The sequence below is a fragment of the Cheilinus undulatus genome, linkage group 9 (assembly GCF_018320785.1).
Source record: "Cheilinus undulatus linkage group 9, ASM1832078v1, whole genome shotgun sequence".
Classification (NCBI taxonomy): Eukaryota; Metazoa; Chordata; class Actinopteri; order Labriformes; family Labridae; genus Cheilinus; species Cheilinus undulatus.
The window spans coordinates 3,111,723-3,126,798 of record NC_054873.1 but is presented as its reverse complement, the minus strand read 5'-3'; the positions used below and the strand labels follow the sequence as shown (position 1 = coordinate 3,126,798).

Here is a 15,076-nt window from a genome sequence, read left to right as displayed (position 1 = left end):
GTCACCATGATTTATGGAAGCCCTGAGTGGACAAACATCCACAATTTGATCTCATCATATTTCTGAGTATAGTTAGAATTTCAAACTTGTTTTATTGAGTTCTGGATTATTTCATTTCTTAATCTTAGATTTAGGTTTCTTAATTATCACAGTACAAAAACATAGGTAAAAATGCATATTTTAAGACTTTTTAAGACCCAAACTGAGGAAGTTTAATACCACTTTTTGCATGCCAAAGGTGTCAGATTTCTCGGTACTCTGAGCCAGGGGTGAATTTTCTGATTTAATGCAATGTTTCTAAAATGATATCAACATTTTGCTCTAATTAACATATTACTGTATTAGTATTTATTTCAAAGTGTTTGCAGTTTTTATAACAGTTACATAATTATCAGCTCCTACTGCAGCCGCACATGTAAGCCACATGTCTGTGGCTGTCATGTTGTCTGTCACTGGGTTTGATACTAAAACCCTTTGTTGTGATAGGTTAAAAGTAACGCAGGAAATTGACCTTTTGTCTGCATTTTAAATGGAAAGCTGCAAATTTAATGGGGTCTTGATTGCAGAGTATCTGTTTATCATAATTCATATTTCCTGACAAAGGCCAACAGGTGGATTTCTGTAAAACAGGTCAAATGTTAAGTCACTAATGCTAAAGTAGGGCTGCAAGCAGCACTGAAGGGCCCTCGCACCCCAGCGCACGTCAGGATGTGGGCCATCGGCCCCTGTGTTGTTATAGTGGGGTGTAAGCAAACTGGTGCAGTGAGTTACTACCCAACTTTCAATTGAAATAATCAAGAAACCCCCTGTTACCACTGACTCATTCCACCTTAGAGGGATAGTTGGACACCCCACAATATATCTGGCGCAGTAACAAGGCAAACTGATGTAAGATTTCAAAATAAAAGCCTTTGCAAATATGCCATATTCATTGTGCAACTGCCTTACTTTAAAGTGAAATAATTAAGAAAATAACTGCCAAATTTTCAATTGAAATATTTAAGAAACCCCCTGTTACCACTGATTAAAACGCCTTCTCAAATATGCCATATTCATTGTGCAGCAGAGCCTTCTCTACCCAGTATAACTGGAGATCCATTTTGCAATAAAATGGTTAAATGTACTGTATAATGAGCGTGTTCCTGACTGAATGTAGGTTATGTTATAGAACAATTTATTGCTTGAATTTGTTGAAAAATCCATGAGATGAGGAGCCTAAGAATAATTGCATATTGAATCTGAATTGCAATACTGGGGGAAAAAAATCTCAATTAGATTATTTTTGCACATCGTTCAGCCCTGACATTTTCTGAAATGATTCATCTTTTGGGGGTAGGATGGGAAGCTATGAGGATCCTGATCTGGGCCTTAGGCTATCATTTGATATACACTGACCTAGTGCAATGCTCGTCATTAACCACTCAGAGTTCGGGGCGAAATGAGTCAAAAGCTCCTATCCAGGAACACCAAAAGCTGCGTTTGAGCCTTCCGGAGTTCAAGCACAAACAAGGAGTCTTTAGAAAGGTAACATACCGAAGTTTCTTCACAAACTGTCAGACTCTCTGGAGCTGCTACTTGGATTAAGTAATACAACAAAAATTAAGTATTTATCCTGTCTGAGTTTCTATAGTGACACAGAGGTCTGTAGACGACTGTAGCTGTAAGGGATTAGCTTGAAAAGTCATCTGGACTAAAGCATGAAGCCTCAGCTAGTCCAAGTTCAAAGTTGAGAACAATAGGACAGAAAATGAGGATTTAACTACTGTGTTTATGAGGAAATGTCGAAGAGTTTATAACTGGAGACTAGGGCTGGGCAACTAATCAAAAATTAGATTAAATCGCAATATTGCCTGCCGCAATTTTCACATCACAGAAGGTGCAATATTTCCTTATCCTGAAATTTGTGTCAAAATAGCAGTTTGAAACTTATTTTTGTGCCATTTTTTTTAAAGATTAGTCTGTAAAAAAAATCCTACTTTCATTTTTGTACTTTTTTCTTATTAAATATGAGAACGACAAAATCCCTTCAATGCAACAATTCATATCCAATTTGCAATACGAGTCAAAATCATCAGAATCAGACACTTTTAAAGAATTGTTCAGTCCTTGTTTAGGAATAAAAGAGAGCTGGGAAATAATCACATTTCAAATCACAATCGTAATATTGGGAAAAAAAAAAAATCTGCAATCAGATTATTTGCCAAAATCGTTCAGTCCTACTGGAGACTCCAAAACGGATCAAGGTTGGCAGATATTTTTCTACAAAGCGTTGGGGCTGTCACTTTTTAATTTGAAATTCAAACATTCATTCAAAGCTGTGAGTCAAAGTTCATACTCGAACTGTAATGATCCGTTACAGTCAAAATACACAATCTATCAGTGCACCATGACGGCTGAAGTAGTTTGCCATTCAATCCAGCAGAGGGCGCTCTAAGCACCATTGTTTGCCCTCTTGACCTCAGTAAATAAAGACAGTTGATGCAGTAAGTTAAACAAAGATGGAGCATCGCAACAATCTGTATTCTACTCTGTGACTGGTAAAACAAAAAACACTGGGGTGCGGTTCAAGAGATGCAAACGTACATGAAGGAGACTCCTCTCTCTGGCGACAGCAAATGGCTGCTCTGGTGGAGAGGTAGGGTGCACTAGAAGTCGGCCGCTCTCCAAGCTGGCTTGCAAACATTTGTGCAAACTGGCACCCTCTGTGTGCTCTGAGGGTGTGTTCTCGTCTGCAGGTACTACTGTAAATAAAATGATCGCAGCACTTGATTCCAACTAGTTATTACAGCATAGACAGTGGACTACTGAGAACAACAGGAAGTTTGAAATTATCTAAAATTATTCAGAACCAGTCCATGGATATTTCTGGATGTAATCCTGTTTCTGGACTCAGATCTGACTGAATTTTTCTGTTTTTGATGGAATATTCTGATCAGGAGAGCTTCTAATGGTGTGCTGTGTCAGTTTTATTATCACTTGTTCATTTGTAGTCTGACAAATGCGTTTATTGTGTCTGCTGTTGTGGTTTTATGCTGGAATGGTTTACATCATCAGGATCCTGAGAATCTTAGCTTTCTGCTGGTGCATAACATGTTAGAATTACATTTAAGAAAAAACAGAGTAGTCGCACAAATCTCTGCTGGTCCGCCGCTGGGCCCTTAACAGTTTTCATGACATCAGAGATTTGAGAGCTAGGGACGGCAGGAAATTTGCTGGAGGGGGCCTTCTCTTAGTTTTATATGCAAGAAAAACCCATGGCCATGGTGCTAAATATCAATAAATTGGACATCAAGGCACACTGGCTGGCAGAGAGAAGCAGAGCTGCAGACAAGAGGAAGTGAATGTAAACATACAGACAGAGAAATCTACTCCTACTGTTCTGCTGTTTTCTTGAGGAGCCTTTAATAAGCCTGTCTGTGTGTTTAAAAACATTTCTTTTTCTTTTCTCATATTAATTTAATATCTCTTTTTGTATTGGCAGCACTGCAGTAAATGCAGTTAACTATAATATAGTCAAACATGCACAAAAAACAAATATGTAATGTGCCGTCTACAATGTAAGACCTCTCAGTGGTAAAAATAAGACTTTTCACTACCTTTTATTACATTTCTAAGACTTTCCAGGGATCCACAGAAACCTGGTCTACACGTAACCCTTACAAAAAAAACAAACACCAATCAGAGCAGAGCTCAGGTCGCGCTCTTTGTCCCTGCCTCACCTTCTCTCCGGTGCTGATGCTGCCACAGTGTAGAGTGTTGATGTCCTCCCTGCACTTGTCCATGAAGCCACAGATCAGCCGGTAGTCGCTGAAGATGATGGTGGTCATCTTGGTGATGTACTGGTTGCACTGGTAGTCGCTGATGTTGCCACGGTGATCCACCAGACAGGACACCAGGTAGCCCTTCCCGAGCTCCTCCGCTGCACATTCTTTAATCTGGAGGAAGAGCAGGAGCAGAGTTATGTCTTTGAGCAATAACATGAAGAGCTTGTTGATTTAGAGATTACGCTGCCCAGATATGAACAGAAACAGTTATGTGGGAAATAAACAACTAAAAACATCCGTCAACAACTTCTAAGGAGCAGACAATAGCCTCAGGGTTTCTAAATCATCGGTCTCTCCTCTATATGATCTTCATCTTTGGACCTCTCCTCTTTAACGTGGTTTATCAGAGCATGTCTGTTAAAATCAGCTGTCTGGTGAAAACAAGGTGAACATATTAACACATATCTTAACACCGAAACTCAAACAGTTCATGTGTGAAACCACAGCTAGCAGCTAAAAGATGCTAACACGTACTGTAGAGATGAGTGATAACTGTCTTTCACACTTTGTTTCTTTACGCTGCATGTTTTTAATTCTGCTCAGTCTCTTTGTGTCTGAGCCTGAATAAAAGAACCAATCAGTGCTTTTAAAACCAAACTAAGTCTTAATCTCTTCACCTGTGAGGGGAATGAATGATCAGAAACTCATCGCACCAGTGCCCTGGTTTTTATTTGTTAGCTAAATATGATCTTAAGCAGTCAGAGCCGATAATACACCAAAAAAATCCTCAGTGGTTGGAGGAAGGACTGTCTCAAAACAACAATATAAATACGGCTGGTTGATGTTAGTTTAGAGGGGAGCTTCTAGAAGCTCTGTGGTTTCTGGAGGCTTTCAAAGCCAAACAGATGTCTTGATGCTCGATTAGGACGTCCTGGTCTCAAATATGTCTTCCTGTTTTTAAAAATCTGGTGTAAACAAGTCATCTTTGTTTTAATTCCCCATACCACTCTATACACCCTCTGAGCTGCAGCTCAAAATTATGTCTTTAACTGGCAGACACATGTGAGAAAATAATACATTTAAAAGGAAGAAACTGGATATTCAGATAACTGAGCAGCCCTTTAAATACCCTGAAACAGACTCAGTAAATAATAAAAGGCATGTCTGTTTTTCCTCGTCTGTCGTTTTGCACTGAGAGGAATCCAAAGAAGTGTCTGGGAGGTTTGGGGAAGAGGAGCACGATTGTTTTTGTAAAACCACCACAGCTGCTGTGAGTGTGCTGTCAACAAACAAAGGGGCTGCATGGAGGCTGAGGTGAGATAACAGAGAGGAGATTACCCATAATTCCTCTACATCTCCAAGAAATACCCAACAGAAACAGGATCAACTCATATCCCCAGGGTTCACCTTATCACTTGCTGCTTAATTTAGGTTTTCTGTGAGATAAAACTAAACTCTTCTACATGAATATGGATTCAGGACACTGCTTTCAAATACTGATTATTTACTCTTACATGTAAACACCTCAGTCGAACCTAAACTCGCCATATGTATTCTGAGCATGCTCAACAGCCTCAGCGTTGACCTTTGACCCAGAATTCAAACAGCATAAATATTAAGCATAAAAGAAAATGTGCTGTTGTCTTTCTTCAGTTATCACTAAAGACCAGAGGGATAAAGGACATCGGATTTGAACCAAAAGGAAAGTATTGAGTGCATGCAAAATAAAAAGCATGCTAACTGAAACTGAAAGACGCTCAGTTACTAGCACGAGACAAACTCACATCAATAAAAGGACTTTCCTCTGGTGCTTGCATCCAGATCCAAGGACAGTCCAGTTCAGTGTGTCCTACATCCATCTATTATACTAACCCTGCATGTAAAACTACTGACAGAGCATGAAGCTCTGGATGTTTGGTGTTAGTGACATGGATTAGATGGTATTTATTTTTTAATACCATCACGCTCTCCCCAAGTTTACCGGTATATATATGTGGTATTACAGCAAGGTGTTTTAAAACCACATTTTATAAGCGCTTGCTGCATCGTGCCTCTACAGGTGCTTCATTCATACCTCTGAACAAATGCTACAAGTCCAAAAACAATGTTTATGAGGCAAAGTGTGCACGATGGAAGTGATTTAAACTTTAAAACTGAGGTAAAAAGAGCAACAATGGGGCAGAGGATCAAATTAAGTTTCTCTCTTCTTCTTCTCCATCAACAGCACAGGTGTGCTCTCTTTACTTCCCTCACTTCCTCCCTGAGGTGAGAAATAAAGATCAACTACTATCATACAGGATCTGGGAATGTGAAGTAATATTCAGTGCTAATAAACAAATAAAACTTGGATCTGAATATCATTTACTTGTCGTGCCTCGACGGCAAGCTCTGTCTGCAAACTGGACTTTATACAGGAAGCATATAAAAGGGCGCAGCATCCGTTGATATTAATAATAAACCTTGTCACTTTTCATCACTGATCTACACCCCGACAGAAGAATTGAAGTGTTTTCAAACTCCCATTGCCGTGGATCATGCTACAGCCAGCGGTCAACGTTTATCAGCCTGACCTTATAGAGTACCTGAGTGCGGTGCCAGAGCGGTGCCAGGCCATGGCACACAAGTATAAATGCACTGGTGTATGTGTGCACTCATAGCTCCCCAAATTAGCCTGACATCATCATCATCAGGAGTTCTGCCATCACTTTTAAAGCATCTTCAAATACAGTCAGAGGTGCTGCTGGTGAGAATGAGCACATACTCTAGAGGAATCTATGATAAATATTCCCTCATCACACAGCACTGTCTTACTGGTGGTAATTAAACCAACACCATGGCCATCTTTTAATACCCCAGTATATGGTATTACTGTATTATCGCTCATTCCTGTTAGTGACTGACCTCAGAGATCGTGGTCTTGCAGACTTCCACAGCTACGGACTCGAACTTTGGGTCTGTAGTCAGATTCAGCTTGTAGTTCCACAACAGCTGGAAGATGGAGGATACAGAAATACAGTTAACACACTTACAGATACACACTGAGTCTACCTACACATCTGTTTAATTTAATAAATAATGTGTATTGTAACAATCTTTTCTATGCTTTATATGTTTCTACTAGAACTGTATATGTTTTACTTTCTGATTTAACTTTTTTTTGGGTTTTTTTTTGTGTTTAAAATTCAACTGGGTCCAACTTCATTTTAGAAAAAGGTTAGATGTGGGTTTTGCACTTTAACTGGAATTTTAAGGGTTACATACCGCAAAATTAATCAGTATTTGATTTTTATGATCAGGTCTGTTCTTGATTAAAATATATTTGCAAAAAAGTTGGAACAATTTTATTAATCTATATCATTTTTTGTGATATATGTATGCAAACTCCCTAAATATTTAGGCTGGGCAATTCATCAAAAATTAGATTAAATCGCAATATGGCCTGCTGGAAATTTCAAATTGCAAAAGGTGAAATATCTCTTTAACCTGAAATTTGTGTCAAAATAACAGCTTAAAACTTATTTTTGCAGCAGAGATGTTTTGCATTACATATCATGCAATCATCCACAGGCAATTTCTTTTAGAATAGTCCAGAAAAATAATTCCTTTGTGTATGTTTTTCTTTTAACTATGAGAATGTCATAAAAAAGATCATTCCCTTCAATACACCAATTCCTGTCAAATTTGTAATATGAGTTAAAATCATCCCAATAAGATATTTTTCAAAACTGTTCAGCTCTAGTTTTATCTAAGATTGTGTTGGTTATAATATAGAATCATTTATTGATTGTGTTTATTGGTAAAAAACAGAATGTAAGGAACTCAAGAAATAATCACACATCAAATTGCAATACTGGGGGAAAAAAAAAGACTGATTATTTTCCCAAATTGTTCAGCCCGACTAAGTGTAACAATTTATCTTACACCCTCAATTCACATTCACAATTTGGCTCAAGATTGTTTCATGAATGAATGAATGGATAAATGTTTTTATTTCAGTTATAAACATGTCGATTAAAAAAAGTATCAAATAAGATCATTTTCACATAAAATTTGTCAACCAGCAACTAACAAAATGACTTAAATGTAAGGACTTCATGTTACCTCAAACTGGACCTACATGTTATTCAGTTTTCATCAACTGAAAACTAGGCAAAAACTTGTAAAATGTGGCTTGAACCAATGAGTATTTCAATTTAAAGGCTAAGACATACTTTAAAGTAGCTTCCAAAATAAGTACAGCTCTGCAAATTCTTTGCCTGATGAAGATTTAGTACTGAAACACTGCAAATAAATAACTGTTAATAAAAAGTTAATGAGCAGGAGTTTCCCATCATAAGAAAATAAACACCAAGCTTTGGGAAGACAGTAAAACTAGTTCAGCTTTCTCAGGAAAGATCATCTGAGTTTAAAGCCAACAGACATGTCTCGGTTAAAACTAGTTAATATTACACAGGATTACAAGATAACATGATGCATGCTGGGAAGTGATGTTTTAGGAAGAAGATTTTTTAAAACTTACATGGTTGCATTCTGCTGCGATCTCAGTTTCCTGAAAGAGAAGAAGAGAAAGAAGAGGTTAGAGCGTAAAACTGGAGATGATTCTTAGACGGAAAGATGTGCATTGTAAAAGAGAACAGCTGCAACATCATCTTTGTGGTAAAAACGTCCCATTAGAGTATGTCTGCAAAACTGCATGTTTTTTCTAACAGGCTTAGACAGTTATTCCTAGTCTCTGACATTACAGGAAGGATCCCTACTGAAAAGAAGAGGATTTTAAGAGCAGAAGCTGATGTTTCAAAGCAGACATCCTCCATCGTCAAAAACAGTCATGTGAGATCTGCAGAGACTCATCGCTCTGTCCCTGACTCAATTTTTTCGTCACTTTTTGTTTGAGATATTGATTTTGATTATTTATGATCCAACACAATATTTATGGAGAGCAAAAACACATAAAACAAAAACTTCTTTGACCTGCAGAGAAATTACTGGTTTTGTTAGTGGAATATGGCAGATTTAAAAGCAGCTTAGAGGAGGCTGCTTCTCGTTTGAAAAACAGATGTTTTCATATAAGAGGTCCATCTCTGGTTTTCAAAAAACTTTTGCACAGCACACACCTAAGGTCAAGCCAAAATCTCAAGGACCACCACATTTATGTACGTATCAAAGAGCCTCTTTAAGACACGTTTTAGCATCTTAAGTTGTTTTACAGCTGTAGTAATAACGTCTAGTTTTACAGGTTCCTCACATACAACTAAACCAGTGTGCCTATTCACACAATTCCAGAGAACTGCTCTAAAGAACTTCAAACACTTTGACACCTCCACACAGACATGCAGGAAACAGTAGGATTGTGTTTAATAGCTGCAGATTTGGTGCTGTTTTCTACCCTCTGCTTTGGACTCACAGAACGTCACAGATTAATTCAGTGATCGACAAGTAAGTCCCTTCAGTGTCTCCTACATGGGCGTGTTAGAGTCTGTCACGTACACATAAAGCACAAAGGAGAGAGACAGTGATGCCTCCTGGTCCATAAAAATTTCCATTTATGACCCAACCTGCAGACCAATAAAACCCTCACAGCCCTGCACAAACTCCGACACCTATAAGGTGACCTAAATAAGACAAAAGGATAGAAAATGCAGAGAAGAATCACTGCAGACACTTCAGAAGAAATACTTTATTCTAGGTGGACCCTAAACATTTTCTAAATAAAAACCTTACATGTTTGCATTTCATTTCCATAAATCCGCTGTATAATCTCGGTATTTGTTTACTGGCCCTTCCTAAGATGCAAGTTGGAAACCAAAAATGGCTAAATCAGCTAGATATGGATATCCAGGAGGTTTCTGTTGCTACAGTATTAAAGCAGATATTGATGCTGTTTGATCTTTACTTGTTTCAAAAGTCATAAATTCTAGTATTGTGACACTTTAAGGCAATGGTAATATTACATATGGGTGCAACCCTGTACATTAGACATTTAAAAACGATCTAACAAATACAAGATCTGAATGTTTGATATGATGTTAGAGAAAATCAAATCATGTTGATTTCAATTTTGATCCTCAGAAACAAAAAATATAAAACACCAAATAACACCAAACACTAGATTGTTCCTTGTTTTGAATTAAACTCTTGCACAAACTCACTAGCACTATTTCTGCAGTGAAACACCACTGAAGTACAGTATTTGTGGTATTTAGGCAACGCAGTTTTTTTTTTTTCAGCTGAAAATAGAAATCAAGATTCCAAGTTTTTCAAAAAGCCTCAAAACATCTTTTATGAACCTACATGAGTGAAAAATGTTTAAAAATGACCGAAATTCCTGTTTAAACCTCAGCAGACTCTTACATAAAGAGGAGAAGTCGTTCAGGTCGACTGGCTCTCACAAGGCCACACCTTCATAGGTGGCCCCCGTCCAATAAGCCGGCCCCTGACTCAGGACACGGATTCTGGGGCCAAAGTGTGGCCACCGAGTTATTTTCCCGCTGTGCTGACCTGAAGTGACCCGTCTGACTTCCTGCCTGGACGGGCAGCCTAACGCCTGCACACCAACAGCCGCCCCCTCCCTCCAGCCAGAGAAACCCTATCACTGCTGTATTCCCAACGGAGGAATGCGTGAGTGGAATCACAGCTCTACAGATGGACGGAGAGTTTCTGACTGTTTTCCACATGGCAGCCGCAGCGTGGGCCAGGAATAGGCCGTCTGTGTGACTCTGAATATTCATGTGTGTGTTCTATTTACAGTATACTTTACACACAAGTCTCACAATCCCCTGAACACAGACGTAAAACTCAGAGTGAAGAGGAGGGCTGACAGATGTTAGAACCAGCTCTGTGCTGACTCACGGGTCTGCTGGGGGGGAAGAAAAATAAAGAAACAGTTGTGGAAACGAGACCCAGATGAACCTGCCAGAGCTGACACCAGGACAGAAAACAGTCCTATACGGCCTCTTATTTTCTCTGTTTTATCCATAAAAATATTCAAGAGCGGTGGTTCTCAAGTGGGGGATCGGGACAATAAAGTGGGTCGCTCTTTCCAGTGGGTACCCAGGAAAAAAAAAAAAAAAAAAAAAAGGTGGTGAGAAGTATGTAAGTAATGAACATCCATACTTTTTAATTTACTGACTTTTCCCATGACAAATGCATTTCAGTCTCCAATCTCATTTTCTTACAATTTCCACTTATAAATCTGATTTTCTTGGATATCAAAGATGTTTTTCAAAGATAACGAGGTAATTCCTCACAAATTCACTAAAACTGCATGCTGTCCAGGGAAAAGGGAGTCAAAATAAAATGTATGAATGCATTTTTGTATCTATGAACTTTTTAACATGTTTGGGTTGTCCTGTCTCTTTGTTCAGACATGTTTTGTTCTGTTTAAGGTCCAAACTGCAATTTTTTCTATAAATAAATTATAGCAATAGAATTTAAAAAAAAAAAATTGGGTCATGATTTCTTATTCGTCCTGATGCCCGACCAGTTGAGAACCACTGATTTAGAGTATTTCAGGAGGATTTCTGGGCATGAAACAGTGAATTTAAAAACAGCGCATATTGCATTTCTATTATCACTTTTATATATGTCATATATCTTTATTTTCACTGCAATTGTTTTTGCTAATGCTAGAATTAGAGTGATCATTGTGCCATCTTGTGACATCATTCTTACTTGCATAATCATTACTAGAACAGTTTCACTGAATTTCAAATATGGCTGGGCAATTAATCACAAATTAGATTAAATCGCAATATGGCCTGCTGCAATTTACAAATCGCAGAAGGTGCAATATTCCTTTAACCTGAAATTTGAGTCAAAATACCAGTTTAAAACTTTTTTTTGTAGCAGAGACGTTATGCATCACATATCATGCAATCATTCAAGACCCATTTTTTAGAATAGTCTGCAAAAAATCTTACTTTCTTCTTTTTTGGACATTTTTTCTGATTAAATATGAAGACGAAATGAAAATAATCATTCCTTTTAATACAATAATTCATATTCATATTTGCAATATGAGTCAGAATCATCAGAATCACATGTTTTTTTAAACTTACTTTTGAGATGTTATGCATGACATATGCAACATCCACAGGCAATTTCTTTTAGAATAGTCTACAAAAATACTTCTTTTTTGTACGTTTTTATTTTAACTACGAGAATGACATAAAAATAATCATTCCCTTTAATACAACAATTCCTGTCCAATTCGCAATACGAGTCAAAATCATCCCAATTAGATATTTGTTTCAAAATTGTTCAGCTCTAGTTTTATCTAATATTGTGTTGGTTATAATATAGAATGATTTATTGCTTGTGTTTGTTGGAAAAAAAACTTAAGATGAAGAACTAAGGAATAATCGCGTATCAAATTGCAATACTGGCGAAAAAAAAATACAATTAGATTATTTTTCCAAATCGTTCAGCCCTAATTTTAAAGATAAGAATTAAAAATATAGATATAAATGACAAGCTTTTGAAATTTGTTTGCAAAACTTGCAGCCACATTAATTACATAAGAAACAGCTAAATCACCCCCAAAGTAATCTATAGATTTATCGAAGCAATAATCAACAGATTACCCAATAAGACACAAATACTGAGTCACATGATTCACTTGGAAGTCACGCAAACTTTCAGTATGACTGTGCGTTGTTTGTTGTGATGTGTACAGGCCCCCCACAACCTGACCAGCAGCTCCTGATTGGTCGGCTGGATTTCTGACATGTTTCATATTTTGGTCAAATGACTCCAGACACTGTCACAGAGAGAGCAGAGCTAGCAGCACAATCCTCAACAATGGGGTATTTTTTCCTCTGTGAACTGTCAGACAGCATTTTAAATCATCATGACAACAGCAGGGATGACTCTAATGTCCTGGTAGTTTATGTGTGCTGTGTAATAAATTTGTAAGTAATTTTCAGTTTATAATGCTTACTTATAGCTTGATCAGATGAAGCATAATATATGTTTAACCAAAATAAATATCTGAACTTACTGATACAAATATCTACATTTTTAGCAGTATTGGCTGTATTTCCAATACTGGTGTTGGAATCTGAAATACTATAGTTTTAAATCCATTATATCTTTTGAAAGGGTAATTTTAGGATATAATTCTGTTACTGCAAACAGAAAAAAAGAAGGTCACATTGCCCAGCCCTACTGATCAGAGTTGCTGTTCCACTTCCACTGTTACATCAAAATGTTGATTTTATATGAGATGGTATCAGCATATGATTCAAACCACCATTGTTTGCTGGGAACTCTTAAACAAATATTAAAGAATTATAGTCTGAGACAGTTGAAAAAGCTCAGTGATCACATGATGTGAACTGTTCCATACAGCACTTGTTATATTCAAAGTAAAAGCAGTTTCTCTGACAATGTTTATTGAGGTTTGGACACTCATCTGCAAACAGAAGACAAATACTCCCAGTTACCTACCCAGTTACCTATCATATCTTCTGCACCTGTTAGTTCTGTTTGTCAAGAGGGCCATCCTGTAATTTTAGAGCTCCTGACTTCACAGGAAAGCAGGATTCTGTTTGTTTTCAAAGTTCATACAACGTCCATGTTTCAGTGTCAGCAGAATGAGGAATAGAGAGGATGAACGAAAGCTGATGGAGGAGGCTACCCTTCATACAGACGGTCAGTCAAACAGCAGGACCAGGAGATATTTAGAGAAGGGCTGTCAAAGTCAACGCACTAATAAAACGTTAACTCAAATTTATTTTAACGCCACGTTATTTTTTTGTCACACGGTTTACACACAGGCGTTCTTTATGACCCTCCACCCATCCTGTAGTTTGTGAGATCAGGAAGCGGTGCCGTAGTGATGCGGTACAACGGAACATAAACGGATCAAGGAGAATTCTGAATGACAGGTTCAGCTTTAAGATCATGCCAGATAAGACTTACTTGAACTTTCTGTCAACGTGAACCGAGTTACCCAGAGCTCGTAAAGTCTGAAATACCCTGCATCATTCGCTGGCACTGCCAATGCAGAGATTAATCAAAATTAAAAATCTTAGAGGGAGACCAGTTCAACCAAAATCAAGGGAAACAATCATATTTCTCCCTCAAGTCTAGATCTGCAATGTTTAACAGCTGTTTATGTTCAGATTTTTTTTCTTCTTCTTTTTCCTGCAGCAGAGTTCAAGAGAATTGTCAGAAAATTATTTGAAGTGCATTTTACATTACCATACTTAGATTTAGCCTTCAGCCATGTTTACTTTGTATGAACCTGAGGATAAAGCTGCCAAGAATTTTGGCATGAAATCATTTCCTAATGAATGTCTTATGAGGGCTCCTTAGGCAATGACATGTCAGAAAATGGTGAAATAAATCCATGAAATCACAGTCAAATCTTCAGATTGCTTACCTAGTAATATCCATGTCAATTTTAGTCAGATTTTCAAAAATCTATTATAAAAAGTCTTCTTAAGTGAGAATTTCTTTGCCCCTATCTGACAGTAAAGTCTGGATGCAGACAGACAAGACATTTAGGACGTCGTCTCAAGCTTCTGAAAACAGAATTTTCTGACACTTCATGTCCAAATTTCAGCCATACAGCCTGCCACATTTGTTCCATTTTATTTCTGTGTTCTTGGACAAAGAAGCATCTCTGCACATGCTCAGTCCACCCCTGGCCTGCACACCCAAAGATCACATCACAGAGCTGCAGAGCACAGTGACTCATGTGGGCGTCGATCCACTCTTTGTCACAGAATCTGCATGGCCAAAAGATCTCATCGTCTTTAATCATCTTAATCCAAAGCTAATAAATAAAATACAGAGCAGACCGGTCTGGTTCTGACCAGCTTTGAGGGGGTTGCTGTTATCGGTGTTAACTTCTGCAGTTATTTTAACATTTTTGGGTCAAACAGGTACAAAGCAAAATGGGATTGTTGCTATTGGTTGTTCCATCCATTGCTGTGAAGCAAACCTTTGGGGATACTGCTCAAGATCAAAGTTCATCCATTAAAGGTGGTTGTTTATGTCACTAACATGTCCATAATGTTATTCTAAGGGTGGTAGGGTATCTGGATGAAGTCGTCCCCAAAGTCTGGTTCATTAGATCAGTCCGACCAGTAGCGTGCCAAACTCAGGCACCATGCTGGAGTCTACATATAGAGCTGGTCTCAGGCATGATTCATGGGTACTCAGGCATGGTCTGACCTTACAAAGATGATGGATTGTCCAGATTCCATGTCTGTCATCAGACATATCAGTCTGGCAAAGCTCCAATCTGACACCACTGTTCTGGTCTGGGAACAGACGGATCATTCAGCATCATTTAAGAGGAATGA

The 15,076-nt window shown here is 38.0% G+C and overlaps 1 protein-coding gene across 3 annotated transcripts in view; it reads right to left on the bottom strand.

Annotated features, from left to right (window-relative positions):
• glg1a (golgi glycoprotein 1a) overlaps positions 1-15,076 on the bottom strand; it is a 63,412-nt gene that overhangs the window by 23,175 nt on the left and 25,161 nt on the right. For all 3 annotated transcript variants that reach the window (XM_041795284.1, XM_041795282.1, XM_041795283.1), the window contains exons 2-4: positions 8,284-8,313; positions 6,666-6,752; positions 3,720-3,935 (exon numbers count right to left, since the gene is read on the bottom strand). In XM_041795284.1, coding sequence (XP_041651218.1) covers positions 3,720-3,935; positions 6,666-6,752; positions 8,284-8,313 — 333 coding nt within the window. The remainder of the gene's footprint in view (positions 1-3,719; positions 3,936-6,665; positions 6,753-8,283; positions 8,314-15,076) is intronic.